The 24,289-nt window shown below is 40.9% G+C and overlaps 1 protein-coding gene across 3 annotated transcripts in view; it reads left to right on the top strand.

The window, feature by feature from the left end:
* The window catches only part of IRSp53 (Insulin receptor substrate 53 kDa), a 774,518-nt gene that overhangs the window by 663,255 nt on the left and 86,974 nt on the right, over positions 1 to 24,289 (top strand). For all 3 annotated transcript variants that reach the window (XM_083125425.1, XM_083125426.1, XM_083125424.1), the window contains exon 5: positions 6,648 to 6,719. In XM_083125425.1, coding sequence (XP_082981551.1) covers positions 6,648 to 6,719 — 72 coding nt within the window. The remainder of the gene's footprint in view (positions 1 to 6,647; positions 6,720 to 24,289) is intronic.

Raw genomic sequence — 24,289 nt, 5'->3', positions numbered from 1 at the left:
ACATACCAAATACAACACAACACGACGAAGCACACCGATACAACACGACGAAAAGTACCAAATACAACACAACACGACGAAGCACAGTGATACAACACAACAAAACGAAGCACACCGATACAACACAACGAAGCACACCGATACAACACAACGAAGCACACCGATACAACACAACGAAGTACACCGATACAACACGACGAAGCACACAGATACAACACGACGAAACATACCAAATACAGCACAACACAACGAAGCACACCGATACAACACGACGAAGCACACCGATTCAACACGACGAAGCACACCGATATAACACGACGAAACGTACCAAATACAACACTACACGACGAAGCACAGTGATACAACACGACGAAACATACCAAATACAACACAACACGACGAAGCACACCGATACAACACGACGAAGCACACCGATACAACACGATGAAACGTACCAAATACAACACAACACGGCGAAGCACAGTGATACAACACGACGAAACATATCACATACAACTAAACACAACGAAGCACACAGATACAACGCGACGAAGCGCACAGATACAACACTACACGGCGAAGCACAGTGATACAACACGACGAAACATACCAAATACAACACAACACGACGAAGCACACCGATACAACACGACGAAGCACACCGATACAACACGACGAAGCACACCGATACAACACGACGAAGCACACCGATATAACACGACGAAACGTACCAAATACAACACTACACGACGAAGCACAGTGATACAACACGACGAAACATATCAAATACAACTAAACACAACGAAGCACACCGATACAACACGACGAAGCACACAGATACAACGCGACGAAACATACCAAATACAACACAACACGACGAAGCACACCGATTCAACACGACGAAACACACCGAATTATACAACACGACGAAACACACCGAATAAAACACAACACGATACGTCAAAGTGCAAATTATACCAGTATAATACTCCATTGGATTTCTTTTGTGTCGTCCGCGTGTATTTGTGATTATCCCTTCATTCTCCTCGCCACGATTCATCTCCATCGCCGCGATTAGCCAAAAGAAGCAGAAATGTGACGTTGCCTTTTTCATTGGATGACTCTTAGTTAGCACATCGAACCCCATCACTTCTGTGCCGACCTTCATTGCGGGGTAGTTATCTTATCACAGCACGGTACGACTCCAGGAGTCCCTCGTTCGAATCCTGGTTCCTTCATCAATTTCATCATATCACTCATCCTCATCGTCACGATTAGCCGAAAGTGGAAGAAAAGCTACGCTAAATAACAAGCTTTCATTGAGTCAAATCAATCCATCACCGCTGTTTTCTAAGATAGATATATCGTAGAAACTACACTCTAATAACGACTACACTCTGTCCCGCGAATGGCTGGAGAAAGCGAACGAAAACCAGTTTCTGCGTAAGTAGTAACTCGAGAGTGCTCGACGCATACACGTGCGAGAGGGTAAGTGAGAGAAAACACGGATGCAGCTACCAGCGCTCCACTCGCTTTCTCCCCCTCTCTGCCGTTTTGCGCGGCCTCGCTCTACAGATTCGCGAGACCGAGTATAACAAAACTTATAATGATACACACAAGAGGTATATAAGAGTGTGGGGACATCTGTGGAGATAAACTGAAACTTCCTTTCCAGTGATTACTGCCTAACCCACTCGAGGATCCCTTTGTACGATGATTGCGTAAGCAAACTCAGACCAAACTCTTTTCCCCGCAACAGAGAAATTACCCCCATGGCAGAGAATCACTTACAAGGTCTCCAGGAAAGAAATTCTCCAGACACAACCTCGTCTGCTTCCAGGAACCTTTATAATTCGATTATAAGAAGAGGTCGAGATGGGAACGTGGCACCATCGAATAAGCCGCTTCCCCCAACTTCGAAGCGAAAGTTAGTGATTTTTCTAACCTCAAAATTTCACCGTTATTAAGGCAAGTGACATTAGGGATTTGGCCGTTAAAAAAATTGCAATAAAAAGTGCCGTAACTGCCTTCACCCCGCCTGGAAACTAACTCAAAACAGCATTATCAACTTTAACTCTTGAGTGGCCGCTGCTGAGGAGGGCGAGGGTAGGGGCTGTGTGCGTCTGCTACGAAAGAATCGTGGAACACTTATTTCGCCACGTTGGGCGTATGTCTTTTCTCAGTCGCGCTCGTGGGGATATACTGACAAGAAAACTATAGTGTAATCTCGTTTGCGTCGCCATAAGAGCAGGGTGCGAGGGTATATAAGTGCCCCTGGCATTAATATATGCAGGGGATGGACAAAAATATGGAAATACCACGACATCGGAACGGGTGATATCGACTCAATTTTTAAACTTGAAATCGGACGCGACGCGACATTCTTTTGTTTTGCGCCGTAAGATAGGACCCTGTCGAACTGGTACAGTGATGCCAACCCTAGCATAATGGAGCTAAACCTAGCACAATTTTAACTTCTTTGGCACCTAGCACCCTGTGTTTGGCATAATGGTAAAATATAGCATCACTTGCAAACGCGCGTTCCTGGGACACAGATAAATTGAATTCAAAGGGATATATTTTGAAAAAATATATGCACCTAAGTACAGTATGCGCCAAAATATACAGTACTGAAATGAAAAGATGAACAAAAGTAACGATGTTACAATATAGTGACTGGTCTATATGCAACCCAAATAACAATCGTGCCTTTTGGGTTGCATAACTGTTAGGAAACCTAAGGTTAGGTTAGGTTAGGGCAATAATGCTCAACTATGAATACTTTTTCCTCGGTCGAGAGACCCATTTCCAACAACAACTGCACAACACAACTTCCTTTTCACTACTGCGAACAAGTGCAGCTGGAGCTATGCCCCGTCGACAAACGCAACCACATGTTCGAGATGCGCGAGTTTCAGTACTGTATATTTTGGCGCATACCGTATTTTTAAAATACACAGATCTTATTTGTGCGGTCATGTTTCAAAAAAGGTAGCATGCTGATCCAGAGGCAAGCTTTTCTGCCAATGTTGACTAATCGTGACGATGAGTATGATGGAATTGATGCTGTGACACAAGGAACACCCAGACCTGGATTCAACCCGAGACCCATGGCATCGTAGCACGCTGTGCTAACCACTTCGCAACGGAAGTTCGTGATTAGTGCTTTCAAACATTCAATGTGAATTGTCTACATCATAAATTAAACTATTGAGATTTTGGTATGTACCAATTATTAACACGAATATTGTTAGCTGTATCCGCGGTAGCTCAGTCGTTATGGCGTCTGACTACCATGTGAGAGACCCGGGTTCGATCCCCGGCGGGGAAGAACCGAGATTTTTTCCACCTGTTCAAGCGGCTCTGGCGACCAGCCAGCGTCGTATAAAGTGGGTACCTGGAGGAAACTCTGGGGGGTAAAGGCGGGCAAGGGCGTGGTGCTGATCACATCACCTCTATCTTCGGCCGTGGTTAAGAAAGTGTATGACCCTAACTCCACACCCCCTATACGCCTTCACGGCGTGGTGTAAAGCACTTACTTTACTTTACTTTTACTGTAGGATACAACCCACCACGTATGGGACATTAAAGCTGAAGTCACGTGGTTCTCCCTCAGAGGAACTCTGGTCGTGGCGGGAACCAACACTCTCTTCCTAGATCTCGCAGAGCAGAGTTCTTTCGCGAAACAAATGAAAATCTACAACCGGCAAACATCCCGGGGCCGAGAAGAAGTAAATATTTTGAGAATTTCCTCCAGAGAAGTTATCATATCTTCAGGCAGGGGGGGATCATCAAGTGGAAAGGGGGAATACACGGGGGAGTGGAAGAAGCTGGGTAAATACAGGCGTTCGAGATTACATTTCGTTAAGTTTCCATGTTATTCCTAACGCCGGGAATGTGCTTTGGTTCGTTTCCTAGTTGTGACCAAATAGTTTGTGCTACAAAGACGAGACTGGTCAAGAGACTCAATACAGGGTGTACATAAAAGAATATCAGAGTTATAAGTACAGTAGTTCGTATGACTAATTGTGGAATTTTTCTCTGGTAATATCGAAAAGTTGTTTCTTCACCCCGCCGCGTGACAGCGCTAGTGTTCAAGATGGCGACTCCTCAGGAGAAATATGTTTGTGTACTGCGGTCTGCGAAATGCAATTTAGTCGTTACTGTTCAGCCGGCTTTTTGACGTGAATCTGTAAGTAATCACCAGGCCCCGGATTTTTAGGTTCTAAAAAGTGTGCTTTTAGGTTCCTAAAATAGGCTCCAAAAATCCTAAAATAGGTTCGAAAAACCGTTAAATAGGTTCTAAAAATCCTAAAATAGGTTCTAAAAATCCTAAAATAGGTTCTAAAAACCGTTAAATAAGCTCCAAAGATCCTAAAATGGGTTCGAAAAACCGTTAAATAGGCTCCAAAAATCCTAAAATAGGTTCGAAAAACCGTTAAATAGGTTCTAAAAACCGTTAAATAGGTTCTAAAAATCCTAAAATAAGTTCGAAAAACCGTTAAATAGGCTCCAAAAACCGTTAAATATGTTCTAAAAACCGTTAAATAGGCTCCAAAAATCCTAAAATAGGTTCTAAAAACCGTTAAATAGGTTCTAAAAATCCTAAAATAGGTTTGAAAAACCGTTAAATAGGTTCTAAAAACCGTTAAATAGGCTCCAAAAATCCTAAAATAGGTTCTAAAAACCGTTAAATAGGTTCTAAAAATCCTAAAATAGGTCCTGAAAATCTTACGTTAGGCTCAGAAAATCTTGCAGTTGGTTCAAAAAAACTTAAAATATTTCAAAATTCCTGAAAAAATGTTGACTAGGTATAGTCACCGGCAATGAAAATGGGACACCTATATCTTGCATAACGTTATGTGTGTTGCTTAACCCTACGGCCATGGCAGAACTTACCATTGGAAATTTGCTATTATAATCCACTCTTCGCCGTATAGTTAGGCGACAATCTTTTTTCGTATTATCCACAGTCAAACTCTGAAAATAATATTTCAACAAAAACATAGTCAATGGTGCAAACTTCAATTATGAAATGTTGGTTTGCAAGGCGTGAATGCAACAAAGCACCGAAATGATGCGAAAGTGAGCAAGACCACACAGATCAGACTACTTTGGATTACACAGGTAACAGTGGCACCAGTGCTTTGTTTAGAGCTATGAAAAAAATCACCATGGGCTTGGAGGAAGGGAATTCGACGTTTCAAACACGTTTCAAGATTTTCTTCCTGACTAAACAAAGCAATTGCCTCTGTGTGACATAGAAATCCTGTAAAACCTTTAAAACTATATAATAACCTAAAAAGGCTTGATTTAGGCACATAAACCTAAAATAGGTTCTAACAAGCAAAATAGGTTATTTTAGGCACTATAAAACTTCGTGAGTTGTTTAATGAAACGCCGATATAACTTTTTATTTCTTATTTACCTGCAAAGGAAAAAAATATAGGTTAAAAACTAAAATCCGAGATCTAGTAATCACCCATCGGGTCGTGAGACGCAGGATTGTACTGGCTGTTGCAGCCAGTACACCGGATACAATGATCAGAATGTGGGAAGAACTCGACTATCGGTTGGATATGGTCCGTGTAAAGAAACGTGCCCACATTGAGCATTTAAGAGTGTGTGTGGAGTGCGTGCAGTAGGTGTTGTATAAATTTGAAGACCTACTCTTCAGTCTCGTGTATGGTTTATTATTCAATCTGCAGATAAGAGAAATTACGCAAATTTAAAGCTACAGAACACATTGTACATTGTTCCAGGAGTCTATGGAGCAAGCGACGTGCAAGTAGTGATTTGAGGGGGCTCGGTCAGTGAACGCGTGAGAGGGAAAGGTACTACACAGAGGGGCAAAGCGATTGCAGCTACCGCAAAGCGCACTGCTTCGATCCACCTACTCGCTTTCTCCCCTTCTCTACCGTTATGTGCGGCCCAAAGACTCCTTGGACAGTCTGTAGTTAACAATAATCAAATCAACGATATTGTGTTGAAATATACTCCACGTGTTTTCAGTTGAAAATTAACTTCCATGGTGCTGGGTGTAATGTAAAAGTTGCATAACCTAACCTTGTCAATAGAGACGAGTATTTTATATATTATTATACCTGAATACGAGCCGCGGTGGTCTAGTCGGTAAGGCGTCTGACTGCCACGCGGGAGACCCTGCTTCGATTCGCAGGGTGGGTGATCTAAAAGCAGCTCTGGAGCTCACCTAGCCTCAAAACAATGGGTACGTGTGGGCAACCTGGGAGGGTAAAGGAAACAGGAGCGTGGTGCTGATCACATCACTTTCAAAATGGCCGCGATCATGACTGTAAGGGGCCCTACCCTCACATCTCCTAAACGTGCCTTCTTGGCATGGTGCTACATGAAAGGGGGGGGACTTTTAATATACCCGAATAACATATCATTATTTCAACAATATTGTGGTGTACTATTAAATCAAATTTGGCTATAGGTTTTTAGTACTCGTATATATCCCTGCCTAGCAAAGTTCGTAGTATGCAAAATAAGGGGTCAGTGCTCCCAGCTAAAGGAACATAGGATTAATAGTCTGCAACCTGGTAATGGAACTTCACTATTTATAAATGTAAAATACAGCCTTTTTCAACCGATTTGACTGGTTTATTCTTTTTTGTTACTTTCAGCTGAAGAAGTTCTACGTAGATCTACTGGTGCCGCTAGAAACAAACCTAGAAAAGGACACAAAAGTTGTGCAGGTAAGATTATGTTTCTAGAAGAATATACTTAGATAAATCATCAGATTAATTCAGTTTTCTGTTATCACATTCCTGCCAGTTTAGCATTACAATTTTGCAAATATTTAATTAAAGTATTTGTGCATGTTCTGACTGCAGATGTTCTGAAGTACATTGATAGTTTCTGTCCGTGAGATACTACAGGTAGTGATTGTGGCTCACTGGCGCTATTTACTTTGATTCACCTATTCTCTATCCTCTGTAAGAACGAAGTCGATATAAACGAATACACGCGACTACTGAGAAATCCTATTGGTTGTTCCAATGGCAGCTGCACAAGGATCTTGCGCGTAGAAATATACTCGTTAATATTTGAACGCCCCTCGTATATATTAACAACTTTTTTATGATCGTTAGTTTTACTCTGTATGTAGATGCATATGTGAAAAAATTAGATACACCGATGAGCCATTACATTATGACCACCGCGACCCGAGAACAGTTTATGTGCCTGGAGCGTGGAGAGTGACACGCTGGCAGCATGGTATACATTGGGCAGGTCTACAGGATCGCTGTAGAAGTGTCTCCGGTACCAGAATGGGAAAAACGGTTGATCTTCTCCCAGTTTGATAAGTGGTCAAATTGTGATGGCACGGCACCTTGGTACACTTCTCAACTTCTTATTTGACCGCCCCGAAAGAATTCTAAGTCCGAAAATCGTAAACTTAGCAACTTTGCTCTTCAGCGCCAGCTGAGAGTAGCCAACTTTGAGTTCGTCATTCAACTAGACGAAAAACGCTGCGGTGAAAGGATTCCAATTTCGCACATTCCATGAACTTATAAACTATCAATCGCTAATATAATACACATTGAAACTGAAATAGTAAATTGAAATAAGAATAAGAATGAGAATCGTGCGAAATTGTAACAATTCTGCGTGCTCGACTTGATATCACATAGGTTTGAAACACTGAACAGGGGTTTTCTCCACCTGGAGTAAATCGCCATCAAGTTTGAGTAGAAAGAGGCAAATTTCTGAGGAGTTTATGCGACATTTTATTTACAATGCCCTGCACAATATCGAACAGATCTAAAAGAAATCATTTATTTCACGACTTGTGGAGAAAACATGCTGGAACACAGGAAGATCGATTTTATCATAAACATCTACGTGTTTGTAAGGGAATGTTGTCATTAAGTTAACGTAGAGCAGTTGGTTAGACGCTGGTATCCATATTTTTCAACATACTTGAAAGGTCGCGGGTTCAAATCCCACCCTCTTTTTTTTTTTTGTGGTGTGTGTGTGTGTGTGTGCTAAACAGAGACGATTGATATTTCAACACTGTAAAATATCCGATGCACACTTCAAGGGATATCTCTTCTGCACATTTTCTCCCTAAGAAGGTTAATGCTTATTCAGTTGCTTGCCAGGATTTAAGGTTAAAACTTTTTGTATTTTAGCTATTCGTCATAAGCTGAGTTAACACACATTATGACTAATTTACATATAATATATATGCATTCAGGATGCTGTAGGTAATGGTATTTAATCCTGGGTTCGAATCCTGGTCAGGCATGGGTGTTCTTTGTAAGTGTTCCTTCATCAATTTCATCATCCCATCACCCATTCTCATCTTCGCGATGAACCAAAAACGTCACAAAGGCGAAGTAAATTAAACCAAATCATCAATCAAGTAATGGAATTTAAGATAAGTATTGTGTACGCTCTTCACTCCACAACTAAAATATTAATTATTTCAAAATACTAACACACAAACACACACAATTATAATAGGAAATAATCCACTACATTGATGTATTGAATTTTTGTAACGAACGGGAGAGTTTAATGTATTCAATTCGCTAAGATTGGTTATGTGATGTCGTTTATTTAGTAATGACTGTTCTTGTTCCCCTCACTTCGATCTTCCAATGCATCTAAATCTAATAATAAATCCCCAATAAACGTAAGTAAATACCTTTTGCGACCGAGGCCGATGCGATAAAAATCTACTAATAACTATTTATATATTACGTGACATCTAATAAATGCAAAACTTGAGAATGATCATTAATTCGGCACTGCTTTATATCCAAAATACTTGTCTAATTTCAACAAAATAATACTGTTATTTCAACAGAAAGTATATCTAACGAACTTTCCACCAAATTCGCAATATTCAAAACAGCCACCCTCAGACTTGCTTATACGTTACTTGATTCTGCCATTCCACGTGGCACGTGATTCAGTAATATAATTGAAATGGTTTCCGAAAATTCTAAACGCTTCATCATTACTGCCACCTCCTGATATACACAGAGAGATCATCCAAGAACAGTATATATATATTTTACGTCCGATGCCATACTCCTTCCGAAAATAAAATTCGGCAGCATGAGGAATCGCAGTTACGACCACGCTTGCCAGTAACAAGCACGTTATCCGTCATCCCTTCAATCCCTGAAGATAAAAGAGCTCTCGAAACCTCGGAAGCCTATCCAGAAATAACCTCGTTGATATCCCGGTAAATCCTCTTCATCAAAGTTCGCATGAGTTTAGGCAAAATTTGAGCTAAAATACACTGCAAAATACCGGGCATTTGTGTAGAGAGGAACTTATCCACAATCTGTGGCAAAGAAATGTTTGGAGCACTGGCAGGTGGTTGTTGCCGCAACCATGTTAGGAAACTTTTTGTCTATTTCTTTGTAGAACAGTTGGTAAGACGTGTATTTTTTTTTATCTAAAATGAAAGATCACAGGTTCAAATCCTAGCCGCTCAATTTCTTTTCTGTTGAAGTGAACACAGAAGTACGATATTTACTGAATACAAAAAATTTGAAATAATTAACCTTGAATATAACAGATTACTCTATGAAAACAAATCGCATGATTACAACTCTAGAGTTTCAAGAGTATTCCTTACGCATACTTTCATTCGACTTCTTGTGTATATTTCTATAATAACATGAGGTTTTATATAAAGCAATGTGTCCCCAAAACTGTTTATTGTTCAATTTCCAACATGAACATTGAAACTTGAATGTTTCGGTGATGTTGCATTAAGACCCTAAGGAATCCATTTTATGAGTGGAATAGATTTATTATGTGAATAAATATGATGTTGCAATTATTGTTTTGGGGAGAAGATCGTTTAATTATTGTTTTTATTGTTTTTTTTGTGGACGAAAAAATTGTGACAAAAACTTTACTAAGTATTACATAAAAAAAAACGTGAAAGCTGAGCCGGGTTTGAACCAATACCTCAAAGAGAAAAGATGAACGTAAGAAGATGTATGCTTGTCTGAAACGTTACAACTACGCTACAGATGTTCCGAACGTGTGTGCGTGTTTAGTAATACCAAATACTTTTACACATGGATGTAAAGAGCACTCGTTGTAGCACATTTGTCATAATTATTCTTTATTTATTTGTTAAATGAAAGTAATGTAATTGTAAATAATGGTTAAATTTATTTTATTATTCTTGACATCCTTTTCTGGTATGAATTCGTACGAAACTTTTCATGGCTGAATGTAATTGGAAGTCGTCTTTGAACCAACTGCAGCATCACGTGATTAACTATACCAATAGAAGACCTTATTTCCTTTGAACTACGCTCTAAACAGAGGCATGCAACATTTCTTTCTTCAACCTCGCGAAGAATGGAGCACTACAACAAATCCACAAGAGAAAGAGTGATCGGTTTGATCGAGGGAGCTGGATTGTCACCTGGTTTAGCTGGCGAGCAGTATGGCGTTCCAGCACGGACAGCAAGGAGGTGGTGAGCTCGATACGAAGAAACTGGTGAGGCATCACGGAAAAGACGCGAGAGCTGGGGCCGTGTTTCGACATCAGTGCAAGACGATCGGCTGATAGCGGAGTGTGAAGCCAATCCATTCCAGTCAGCCACTCAACTCAAGGCAAGGGCCGATTTTCCTGGTTGCCCACAGACAGTTCGGCGGAGGCTGGCTGCTTCTGGTTTACGGGCACGAAGGGCAGCAAAGAAGGAGGTCTTGACGGATGCACACAGAACTGATAGGCTAGCATTTGCTGAAGAAAATATTGATAGGATTTGGGATAGAGTAATCTTCTCAGACGAGAAAGTATTTTCTACTGCAAATGATGGTCCGGTTCTGGTCTACCGGCGTCAAGGACAACGATTTGATCCCCATTTTTTTGCTAACTCACGTCGGCGTGGACGCGTGAGCGTGCCTGTCTGGGGTTGGATATCTCTCGGTGGCGGAGGTGACCTACACCGCATAGAAGGACGTCTCAACGGGATACAGTATGTGCACATTTTGGAGCATGTTATGGTTCCTGGCGTGCGAGCTTTGTATCCCGAGGGAAATATTGACTTCCAGCAAGACCACTCCTCCATCCATGATTCAGCCATCGTTCAGCGTTGGTTTTCTGAACGAAACGACATACATCTAATTGACTTGCCACCCATGGGATGCGAAATCAACCCAATTGAAAATATGTGGGCCGAGGTCGTTCGATGTTTGAAAGAAAGCTGGCCCGATCCACCACCTCGCAGAAGTGATGAACTATTTGACCACGTCAACAATGCCTGGAATGAAGTGTGCACTTCGCACAGGTATATTCGACATCTTGTGCAATCCGTTCCTCGACGCCTGAGACATGTCATAGATGCAGGTGGCTACTGGACAAGATATTAAATAAATGTTCAATTTTCCCAAACAGTCCTTTTCAGGACTAACAAATTAAAAAAAAATACACTCGTGTAAGAAATAATTTGGAACCTTTCATATATTATTGTCTTACAGGCCTCAATATAAATAAAAATATCCAGATGAAGTGAGGCTCGAACCCTAATCAAAGACACAAGTGGAACTGGAAATGGGTGCCTTTACCGGATGTGCCACAAAGCTACAACAGAATGAACTCCACAGCTAATACAATATCTTAATTTTTGTTTTCTATTCATGCATACACCTATTCTATCTGGAAAACGGTTTTCTTTTAAAGATTTAGATCACCTATTTTTAACCCTAAAGATCGTAAAGCATAACCATTCATTAGTTATTTCCTTGCTTTGTTGGGGATTTTCCTGTAACGAAGGCACTGATTTGCAGCTAAAATCGAGCTTCCCTTACCTGCTGATCTTACCGAATTTAACACATGTTCGTTTATCGTTTGTGCAACAATGGCCTTCTTAAATTATGTTACATTTCACCTCTGAGAGAGAGAGAGAGAGAGAGAGAGAGAGAGAGAGAGAGAGAGAGAGAGAGAGAGAGAGAGGAAGAAGTTGTGTAGCTTGTGGAAAGCAGGCTAGAATTATATTCAACACTTCATAGAAAAATATATTGAGAAACTGGAAACTATGGAACGATGTTTTCGCGAAAGGAAAACTTATGTAAGAGGAAAGTGAACATGCAGATAGAGTAATTTTAATCACAATGCCGAGCTGGACACAGTAACGACGTTACAAGAAAACAACCTCTAGTTACCTTCAGTACAGAAACGTCTTGTCAATTTCTTAACTTATTATTATTGACTCATAATGTGTGTTAACACAACTTATGACGCACAGCTGAATGAATTTGATTGAATTTCTGACGAGTATTGACGAGCATATAGGGCCTTGGCCTATCTCCCGACTGCCAGTCTCCTTCCCACAATTCTACCTAGAGGTGTGAGTTCTTCAACTGGTATGAGGTGACGTGGGGTCAGCACGTCGAGCCCTCAGCCGTTATAGAAGATTTTTATGACCGGGTTACGCTACTCACTCGTAACTTCCAAGCAAAGAACATTCTATTTGTATCAGTGGTGTATGCTGGTTCTAACGAGTGGGTAATCTCCGACCTTTTCATCCTCAAACTCCAAAAGTTTCCGTGCAATTTATGTCAAGCTCCATATTGGATTTAGGAATATTGTGTCGGAATATTTGTCTTATTGCTACGATCACAATCAATTAATTCTCGTTATTGCAGTTTACTATACGTGTAGAATTTCAAATAATAAAACAAGACAGTATTATAAAGCTATAAAAAACAGCCTGTGAAATATAAAATGAAAGACGTGCACTAGTGAAATAAAAACCCGCAATATTAATTTAAGTGCAAAATTCAACTTACTCCAGGACCCGATCACTTGTGCCGTACCACATCTAAAGCACGCTGTTTGTCCAGTTCACGTCAATACGTGTCTTTGCGAAAGATTGCAGCTTAACAAAGGAAGTTATGTGACTTTTGGATTTTTCATGTTTGACACAAGTGTTGCAAAGATTACAGTATCAGCCACGCGTCCATACATTCTTTTCAGCCCCGAAAAGTAAGCACGGCCAACAAAAATGCAAAGCTTATTAACACTTATACTTCCTGTCAACCATGGTGTTTTGTCATAATTTGCTTGCGAATATGCCTCACATATTCCCGATTTTTGTCTTTGTGTGTAGAAATAAGTTCAAGCGATGACACTGGCCTACCTGTATTAACAATTTGCAACTTCTCCTGAAAAGATCTTGTTCCAAAAGGTTTCACCAGCAAATCTTGTATCACATCCATTACCCTTTAACACAGCACTATCACGACAAACACTAACACCTTAATAAATAATAAACACGAAGCCAACGACTACACGCATTCAGTTTCACGCGCCAAACTTCTGTTGTTGTGCTCCTGGCTCAGAAAGAAATTCCCTATGAATGATAAAAAAAAATCCCTTTCCGAGCTCGAAATGACAGGTTTTTAAAAGTTCGAATCATTGCAGGTCAGAGCCAGAATTTTATTTCGGGATGGGGATCATCCCTTATTAGCAGCCGCCACATAAAGTTGAAACAGTGGGGTTAGAAGTCCTGAAGATGAATCTCAGATTATTACAACGTATTATGCAAAGTGTTTAATCCTGCTAATGAAGTAAAATTAATTATCACTATACACTTTTTAAATTAGATATTTGTAGGATTTCGGGGAGGGGGGGTTTCAGCCCCCCCGAGTCCTCCACCTGGTTACGTGCCTGATGTGTTTTTTTCGTTTATGTTTAATTCGTTCATCTTCATCACTATTAATCTAAACAGGCGGAATATAGCAACTTAAATTAACTAATATATATAATTTATTTTTCATATCTTTCCCTTTAAAAAATATTCAGTTCCGTGAAAGAAGTATTCTCGCTGCTTTTGAAGATTAGAGAGGAGAAACAATCACTATTTTTGTAAATACAAGGATTGGGGGGAGTCAGCAAATAGGTGCTTTAATTTCTTAAGCTTTGAATTTTAATTCAGTTTGCTTCATCTTCAATATTTAAGTTTTTCCCTTTTGATAAATTTATGTTCAAGTAACAGAAATCAGCAAGACAGAAGCAAATGTAAAGTGAAAATTAGCGTAGAATTGGTTTGCCCATGTTATTCAGTTTTCCTGTTCTTCGCACTCTACCGGGTATGTTTTCCCTATTCAGCGGAGGGAATGGAGAGGCTCTGAAGGTTGAGAGTGCGACCGGTGGACTCTCACAAGAAGGAGCTTATCCTGGGCACGGAATCACCGCGCCTGAAAAGCAATGTTTCCTCCCCCTCTTTCCTTTCTCCTCCCTCCTCGCCAAGGGTTGCAAGGGAAGCGGGAGGAATGACGTCAGGGTGAGGTTCCTTGTAGACATTCCACCGGCTGGAGAAAGGTTCCCGGACATTCGACGGCAAACGATTGGAAGTATTCGCGCGCTGGAAGCAAGGAAATGTATGCATCGAAATTGGTTTGGAAGAAAATTGGGAAGAAATGTGTATATATATACATTTTTTTTTTTAAAAAAAAAGAAATACAGCCGGGTCATCTGCTATTACCTAGATGACCCAGAGTATACGCCGCTGATTTGTATATGTTTCTCTATTGTTGTTTTAAGTCTACTTGCTGCACAGACAGACTATTCGGTACTGGATCTATATTTTAAACTAGAATCCGAAGCAACGTGTCTCCACCGGGTGTTGAGCCCGGGACCCCTTGATTACAACATCCTGTTTAAGAACAGATATTAATGACATATAAGTTCTTAAATACGCGTATGTGTTAACGTAACTTATGACAGCTGAATGAAAGGATAAGTTTTTCCTACATCCTGCCAATCACTGAAAGTTTAAGAACATTAGTAGAAATATTACTTGAGGCATGCACAGTGGCAACGATTAGACGGGGGGGGGGGTAGAGGAACAGTTGCCCTCCCACTATGCTAAACCTTATCTCCCAAGGGAAACCCCCAGTTTTGACACCTTGCCCCATCAGTTTTGGAACTCAATCGCCGCCACTGAGTATGCATCGCATAAATATTTACAGTAATATCATATAATCTTATATTACGTTATTACAACACTTCGTATTCGGTAAATAAAAAAGAAAACATAATCAGGAAGGGGTGGGATTTGAACCTACGATGTTTCGATCTTGACGAAAACAGTAAAAAATGAAAAGTGTTGTCATCTAACCAACTACTCCAGGAGATTTCTAACGAAAACCTCAGTAAAGCACGTTGATCTCAGTTGAAGAAACCTTGTGCCGGAGTTTCGAACCATTTTTCGCCAATAACCAAGGAAAAGACACACTTTGCAGAATCGTTTGGTGTTGTGCAAGGTATCTTTCATAAAAATTTCGTATAAAATCATCATGAATTTGCCTCCTTGCATTCAAATGTGACGGCAATTCTTTCCAAGTGGATGAGAACTTGTTCAGTGTTTCAAAATGCACATAAATTTACCTCTTTTCAAATTCAGAGCGAGGAATCTTGAAATATTTTCAACATTCGTATTTCTACTTAACATTTTTTTGTCTACTCATGTATTTTATTAGTGCTTTAGGGTGTCTTTACTTTATGGAATGTGAAAGAATTAAAAAAAAATTCACGAGCGTTTTCATTCAGGAAGAAGAAATGTTGCAAAGTTGGCTACTCTTAGTTGGCTCTGAAGCGCTATGCTGCCAAATTTACGAATTCCGGACTTTGAAATTTTTCAGGGCGGTCAAATAACATGTTGCGAAGTGTACCAGCATCTCTAAAACGGCACGGCACCTTGGTACCAGCATCCCTGAAACGGCACGGCACCTTGGTACCAGCATCTCTAAAACGGCACGGCTTGTTCGCTGCTCTCTTGCCGCTGTTGTGACCAAGTATTGAAAGTGGTGCAACGATGGGCAAACAACGATATGTCGTCCAGCCATGTGTCGACAGCGGCTCATTGATGCCAGAGGCTAGCGGAGTCTGTCGCGCGTTGTTCGGAGCGACCGCAGGGCCTCAGTGCGAGAAATCGCTCGCAGGTACAACAGTAATGTCCGGGATAATGTTTGACAGCACATGGTTCATCCAACAGTGCTGCACATGGGACTTGGGACATAATGTGATAGCTCATTAGGTAGGTGGTCATAATGTAATGGCTTAAAGGTGTAGCTTAATCATTTTTATAAAATAAACTCTATTGTACCTGAAACCATGTAACTCTTTTTGCTGCTTCCTAGAGGGCATAGTAGTAACGCTATGAACTTGTGATTAAGGTGTCTAAGGTTCGACTCTCGGACGCACATTAATTACACAGTGGTTCGGATCCCACTGTAAGGCGTAGGTTCAGTCCCAATTAGTCTATTCAAGCATAAAATGATTAAAGTACATGGCCAGTGACGTCAGCAGAGAACTTCGTATCGGAAGACTCAAGACTGAGGAAAATATTCTCATCTAGATTCCTATTCGGTTGTTATTAGATTTTCTAGCTTTCTTTATCTTCACTCTATTCTCCCTGTTTCTCTTTATTCTCTTCTTTCTGATTTGTTCTCTCTTTCTCCCTCTTTATATTTTCATTCTTTATCTTTCTATCATTTTCATCCCCCTCTTCTCTCGTTATTTCTCTTTTTCTCTCCAATTCCATTCTTCTCCATTATCACTTTTCTCATGTTTTACTTATTTCTCTCTTTCTCTGCTCTCCTCTTTTCTCTCTCATTCTCATTATTTCTGTCTTCTCTCCAATTCCTTTATTCTGTGTTATTACTTCTCTCATGCTTCCCTTCTTTTCCCTCTTTCTACCCTCTCATTCTCATTATTTCTTTTATACTCTCCAATTACTTTCTTCTGTATTATCAGTTGTCTCATGTTTTACTTCTCTTTCTCTCATCTTATTCTCATTATTTTTACTTTCAATCTAATTATATTATTCTGAATTATTCCTTTTATCTCTCTCACCAATTCATTTTTCTGTATTATTCTCTTTTCTCATTCTTCACCTGTTTCTTTTCCTCTCCTCTGTCTCATTTCCTTTCTCATTATCGCCCTCTTGACCTTCCATCTTTATTCTGTCTCTCGTATGTGCGTGCATGTGTGTGTGTGTGTGAGGTGGTGAGCATGCACGAATCCAACTCCACTACAAGCAATTAATCCGCGTCTTAAAATGCTTTTTGGAGAAGTTTTAAACTCTATTCTCTTTTAGGCTGTACATATGGGCTAATATTATTTTACGACAGGTCAAGTCAGAACACTGGTATCAGAGCTCAAGGAGGAATTAGTTTTTTCCACCACTGTCCGTCGCCCATATGGCTTGAGAATCACTCCCCAATGCCGTCATACATAGTGCATCTCTGTAAATCTTTTCCCCATTAAATTAAGATGGATATTTCTTGGAGAATCGTGCAGTTCCCCACTATACATTAAAGCGCTGCTTTTCGATAAGAGAAGATGAGACAATCGCTACATAATTCATGCTATCTTAATGGGAACAGCCAACAATACCCCCCCCTACTCGTCCCTAGCTGAAATAATTCAATTCATCCAATTCTTTACCTCTCCTTTTTGCCATCGTGTACAAACTTCCCTCCCTCAAACCGCAAGCTTTTCTTCTTTTACAAGAAAAAGGTTTCTTGAAGATTACATAGACGCCAACGGTGGTTGTACTAAAGAAGACAAAGACTTTCTCAAGAATTCCTCCCCCCTACCCCAATTACCGATGATACCACTCTCATTTGAGAGAAGCATACTTTCTCAAGAGCTTATCACAATTCCTCTTTGTGAATTAAGCTAGGCGCCACCTTTTGCGCTTCGGGCTCGATTCTCTTTTGCCTTTTCTATTCTTAATCTTTTTTTGCTTCTTTCTCTTCCAAGATTTTGTTTTCGGAGGACATAAATAACGCACCAGATTCTTCATTTCTCAGATTGCATTGTCTGAAGAGAAACCGAGACAACGAAAGGGGTGTTGTGGGGCAGGGATGCAAATGGAGATGTAAATTTGCAGTGCCGTTCAAAAAAACTGTCGCTTTCCCTAATCAAGAAATGGATCTCCCTGTGTGATTTGCTTCAATACTATTGTTTCCATATAATCATATACCAATCCAACTAGGCACAAATCTTAAGTAAGGAGATAATTTTGAAAGTTTGCGTCCTTCAGTTTAGGCATACCAGATTCTGATTTACTTTTTTGTTTAAAAAGGATAGGGCTTAACTCATCTGCAAATTGGTATTACGAGTAAACAAAAGGGGAAAAGTCGCCAATTCTGTGACCATAAAAAGTTCCGTAAATTTGAAGCTTCTGAAGTGAAATTGTCAAGCATCTAAATGCCTTTGAGGACTGGTCCGGTATCGGCCAATGCGTTTCAAGATGGCGGACGTCGGGACACAACATGCAACCTGGAAGTGTTTCTCTCAAGCATGAGGTGTTATTACATAATGCATACCTAGATACTGGAAGTTCTGAAAAGTCAAAAGAACTTCAACTACTAAGGTGTATTTTCAATAAAGGAATTTACTTGAAAGATCTTTGAAGATTACTAGCGCCGCCAAGCGGATGGTTTGAAAAAATCAGTCTTGAATCTGACGAGCAGGTATAGGCATCTATAGCAGTTTTCGAGTTATGACGTCAGTACTGTTGTTTTAATGGCGAAATGTGAATTGGTGCGGACAGGTCTGAAGACACTCAAGTGGAACTCATATGGTACTTTTCTGTGCACCACGTGACAAAAACTGGATGGTAAAACCACGAAACTCATGTAAGCGTAGAATAGCAAGAATAAAAATATGAGTAGTCTAGGGTCCAGGCAGGTGACGTCAATACATTACTCCAAGTTACTAAAACTATTTCTAGCTGCTCAGGTGCATCTGTGGTCACCGTAGCACAACACGATGACCAATATACATTCTAATGCTATTTGGCCCACATTACAGTACGACTGTTCAGTTCAGTGAAGAATTTCGTTCTGTTTGTTGTAATTTCACTCAAGTGCCTGCAAAGTGACGTGATTTCTTCAACCAATGATCGCTCACAGCATTTAATGGGATCATCCTGCATACACCAGTCTTGCAACTTCTAGTAATCATTATTTAGGCAAAAACGGTAATTTCAACATGACTGTGGCCGTACAGGCTAGCTCTTTCCCCCCTGGGCCGCTTGGTTGAAGCCGAACAATAGGCGGTTGGGGACCAAGCCGTCCAGGGTTCGATGCCCGGCTGTACCTGCACGGTACACATAAACAAATAGAAAAATACTATTGAGATGGGGGAAAAGGATGGGTTGCATATGAAATTATAGCAATTTGATTGATGGACTGCTTGCAACTTCTAGTAATCATTATTTAGGCAAAAACGGTAATTTCAACATGACTTATTATAACCTCATGTTACAGAAACTCCATTAACGACATAATCGATAACAAAACACAGTCTATCTTCACATTTAATTCTACTTCTCATCTTCTGTCACAACTGCAACTCAGGGCGTTGGATCTGTGACTGGATGTGTCTTTCTTGGGAAATTCTTTCAGGTGGGAGTTCACAAGATCATGGTGGGGACATTTGGAGAGCTACTTGAATAGAAGAAGCTAGCTCCAGTCTCGATAACCAGAAAACAGCGGCTATGGGACAAGATGCGCTGACCACCCAATGAAAAAGAGAGAGGGCTTGTAGCGTGGAGTTCTATTTAACCAATATTAATTTTGTTATTGGCGATTCGTGTGGAATGGTCGATATCGCTTTAAACTCTGAATGCACCCAAAAGCAAAGCCATGAACTATGGAAATACAGAGACGGTTTTTCCATTTCATATGCAAATAAAAATCCCTTCATCCGCTATTTTTTCAAAAAAAAAAAGTGCATGCTGCATTGTGAGATTCTTTCCATGCTGATCGCTGATTAACACAGCTCAATGCAAAGACCTTCAGTGGACTGGGATGAAACGCATATGCGACCGATTGGTTTTGATAGGTTAGTTTTGTTCATTGCTGCTTGATTGCGTTTCGTTTCACAAAAGATAGAAAGAAACAACGTTATCAATTGGATTTTTGTCCCTGCTGTTCGTTACAAATGACAACCCGTTACAAATACCCCCCACCCCCTTCACCCAACCCCTTTCGCTCGGTTTATCAGGGAGATGTTATCAGCTTTTTAAAGAGGAGGTGCTCGTTGGTCAGTTTCATGCATTGTTCAACAGATGTCACTGTAAACTTTTCATTTGTATACCCGTTGCGCAGTAGTAAGTATCAGCAGCATATTGTTTGACTGATTTGAAAATAATTGGAGTTAATTTGGGTAGAAACAAAAGGTCCCAGGAATACCTCTATGTTGAAATCCGTAGTTGCATCCCCCCCTCTCTCTCTCTCTCTTTCTCTCTCTCAATGTGTGAGTTTGTATAAATATAAGGTAAAACATATGTGGGGTGGGTGTGATAGAGATTCCACATTGCGATATTGGGAACAGCATCAAGTTTAGAATATGCAGTTCTTCGAGGGTTGGTAACTTCGAAATCAGCAAAACGTTACGAAGAAAAAGTTTCTTGCCTTGATGTCCTCTGTACGTAGTGAAACTTTGTCTGTGTTGTACGCTGACGCCCTGTATATTTATTTTTTTATGTACACGTTTGTTTAGCCTTTGTGTTTTACGATGATGCCCTGTATTTACTTACATGGGTGTTCTTTGTGAGTGTTGCTTCATCATATGATCACTCATCCTCATCTTCGCCATTAGCCAAAAGTGACAGAAAAGCGAAATATAATATAGCAAATCAATGAATCAATCAATTGATGTCCTCCACACGCTCTGGTAGTTTGTCTGTATTGTACGGCGACGCCCTGTATATTTTCTTGCTTGTGTACTTTTGTTTATTCTTTGTGCTTATCTGTGTTGTACGACGACGTCATTACTCTAGTTTTTTATCCTTTGTTCGTCTGTGTTACACAACCACGTCCTGTTGTACTTCTTGTTGTTTGTTTTTATGCACAGATAGTCTAATTGGGACTGAACCTACAGTTTGAAGTATGATCCGAACCACTGTGTGCCTTCAATGGTACTACACCGTGGGGAGGTCCGTATATATTTACTTGGGGGCGTTCACTAATCGTTTATGTTTGTCTGTGCAGTACGAGTACGCCCTGTATACTTTTTCATATGTACATTTGTTTACCCTTTGTGTTGTACGACAACACCCTGTATATTATTTCTTTTGTACATTTTTTAGCCTTTATTAGTTTACTCCCAGTTCCCTCTCCTCCAGTTTTAGACCACGTAACTTAATCTCAGTTTGCATTCGGTCGTATCACAGACGGCTGCTTCTAAAGCCGAAGTCTTGACAACGGGGAGTTCAGACGAGGCCAATCTGTTCGCGTGGCTTTGTTAACGTCGCTTTTTGTCTTCACTTTCTTTCCCTTCTCCTTCCGCAGCAGCTTCGCGCACCTCGGGGGAAATCTCGACGCGGTCAGAGGTTGTGTGACGTCATTTGTCTGCAGTCAGGCCTCGGCACCGCTATCGATGGTGTTTCGGAGTCGACTATTATCTCTCTCTGCCCCGGAGGATGGCAACCCTTGGATACATTTGTTTGCGAACTTAATTTTTTTTCTATCTGCCTCCAAGCAGGCAGTGTTGCTACCCATTAGATTTAACCCTGATTATGGTGTCTGAAAAGACAGGGTGCGTCCAAAACTCGTGACACTTATAGAAAATTCTTTTATGAAGGCGGAATATCTTTCTTGTGACACACACAACGCGAGTATTTCAGGATCTAGGTGTACCATTTTTATTGCCTGTGACTGTACCTCCACCAGAAAACGACTGATTGATTGATTGATTGATTGATTGATTTGGTTTATATAACTTAGTTTTTTCTGTCACTTTTAGCTAATCATGAAGATGAGAATGAGTGATGACATAATGAAACTGAAGAAGGGAACACTAAAAAAGAAAACTCATGCTCAAAATTCAACCAATTATAACGTGTTACATATGGAATTCAACCAATCATAACACGTTACGTATAACATTAATACCTTTCAAATTGGTATTCCAAAAGTACCTATTCCACACAAAAGTTCTTTTGTAGTCTAGTTTTACACACATTTACGGTATTTGAAATTAGTTTCCAAGCCGTTATACCGTAAAGTGTAGCTTGCCGAACAGTTAAGAGACAATTAGACACAATTTTATGTTTTCATTGTTGAGAACATCGGCGTGACAGGGCGCTGCGCAAAATCAACATGGCGGCGGTATTCTTGCCACACTGGCGCAGATGAAGTGTGCAGAGTTTCATGCATTCTTAGTTTGCAGAAGCGAACAACTTTCTCATTAACCACCGTGCTGAAATTACTCGCTCGCTCACTTACTGTCCTTTCCTTCGAAGTGATCCTGTTTCCGTAATTCCAGCTCCATAGATGCCCACTTCCATCTTCCGTTCGGATGCCGGAGGCAATTTAACGGAAAGCTTTCTGATGGCGTCACGTTGGGGAAAGCTGATTCGGCAGTTCGTTGATTGTCGTTAGTGGAGGAGGAAGAAGCATTAGTGCATGGTGCCTCTTTCGTACGGCGTCGAATACAGGGTAGAAGTTTCTCCAACAGCTCCATTGCTATTTGCTGAGGAGGCGTTCCTAAAGCATGGGACTTATTTCGTAATCATTTGATCGCTTCGTGTGATTGGATAATTTCGTGGCAAGTTCGACAATTGGGATAGGCAGTTTGGTTTCTGTAGCTTTGAGGATAGGTGTTAGCGAGCGAAACGGAGATTGACGAAGAAGAGAAACGGAGTCTTAAGGAGAGAACGAAATGCAGATTGAGAAAGAGGGTGGGGAGATTAAAGAAAGAGAATGAAAGACTGACACTTGGTACACACACACACACACTCACACACATAGAGAGAGGGGAGAGACTTGGCCAGAGTAGTGACAGAGATAGGAAAAAGGACAGTGGAAAGGAAAGAGATGCAACAATACATACATTGAGAAACAGCAGGAGAGGAGAGAGACGGGTGAAGGAAAATCAGAGGCTGATAGAGAGAGAAAAGGATAATATGATAGATTGGCAGAGAGAGAGAGAGAGGAAGAATGAGAGTGACAGGGAGAGAAGAAGATTGAAAGTGACAGGGAGAGAGGAAGAGTGGGAGTGACAGAGATAGAGAGGAAGAATGGAAGTGACAGAGATAGAGAGGAAGAATGGGAGTGACAGAGATAGAGAGGAAGAATGGGAGTGACAGAGATAGAGAGGAAGAATGGGAGTGACAGAGATAGAGAGGAAGAATGGGAGTGACAGAGATAGAGAGGAAGAATGGGAGTGACAGAGATAGAGAGGAAGAATGGAAGTGACAGAGATAGAGAGGAAGAATGGAAGTGACAGAGATAGAGAGGAAGAATGGGAGTGACAGAGATAGAGAGGAAGAATGGGAGTGACAGAGATAGAGAGGAAGAATGGGATTGACAGAGATAGAGAGGACGAATGGGAGTGACAGGGGGAGAGAGGACGAATGGGAGTGACAGGGAGAGAGAGGAAGAATGGGAGTGACAGAGATAGAGAGGAAGAATGAGAGTGACAGAGATAGAGACTAGGAATGAGAGTGACAGAGATAGAGAGGAGGAATGAGAGTGACAGGGAGAGAGGAAAAATGACAGTAACGGAGAGAGGGGAAGAAGAAAATGAAGGGGCAGGATGAATGAAAGTGACAGAGAGAAAGAATGAGAGTGAATGGGAGAGAGAGGGAATGAGGGAGGTATTGGCTGGAGAGGGGAAGAATTTAGGGAGAGATAGGAAGAAGGTAAAATGAAAGAGAGAGAGAGAGGGGGTAGGGATGAAGAGTGGGAAAAGAAGAGATCAGATAGCGAGAAAGACAGATTGGTAATGTGTGTAGACAATCATAGGAAATTCTAGTCTATTTCAATCACCCTGACTGAATTGAACACGGCAGCTCCGCGCGCTTCCGAGTGATCGAATCCTAACCTCTACTCTAATTCCGCACGCTGAGCGACAAATGAAAGCTAAAATGCATCTTAGTGCACTACCTCCGTGCAGCGCGACGAACGCATCCACCTCAGCAAAACAGCCCGAAAAGATAGCTCTGGGCGTTTCAGCCTCTCCGAATCCAAAGGCCCTCCTCCCCCCGCTGGATATGGCGAGGGCATCAGGTGTTTTACGCGATTGCAAAATGGAACAGAAGTGAGTAATGGAGATTAATAGGTCCATAATACCTCTTATACCGCCGTAAGAACGTTACCTTCTCAGTTTTAAGAGGCCATTGAACGGCCGAGAGAAGGATCGAAAACGCCTCTCCGAAATTCATCTTTAAAAAATAAAGAAAAACCGAAGTGGCGTTACGAAGCTTTACGAAGAAGTTCGCAGCTGGGTTGGAAAATATTTTGCTCTTTTTTATTG

Source organism: Lepisma saccharinum, chromosome 7 (genome assembly GCF_977018435.1).
Source record: "Lepisma saccharinum chromosome 7, izLepSacc3.1, whole genome shotgun sequence".
Taxonomy (NCBI): Eukaryota; Metazoa; Arthropoda; class Insecta; order Zygentoma; family Lepismatidae; genus Lepisma; species Lepisma saccharinum.
The sequence above is the reverse complement of the archived record's forward strand: the minus strand, read 5'-3'. Positions and strand labels throughout refer to the sequence as shown.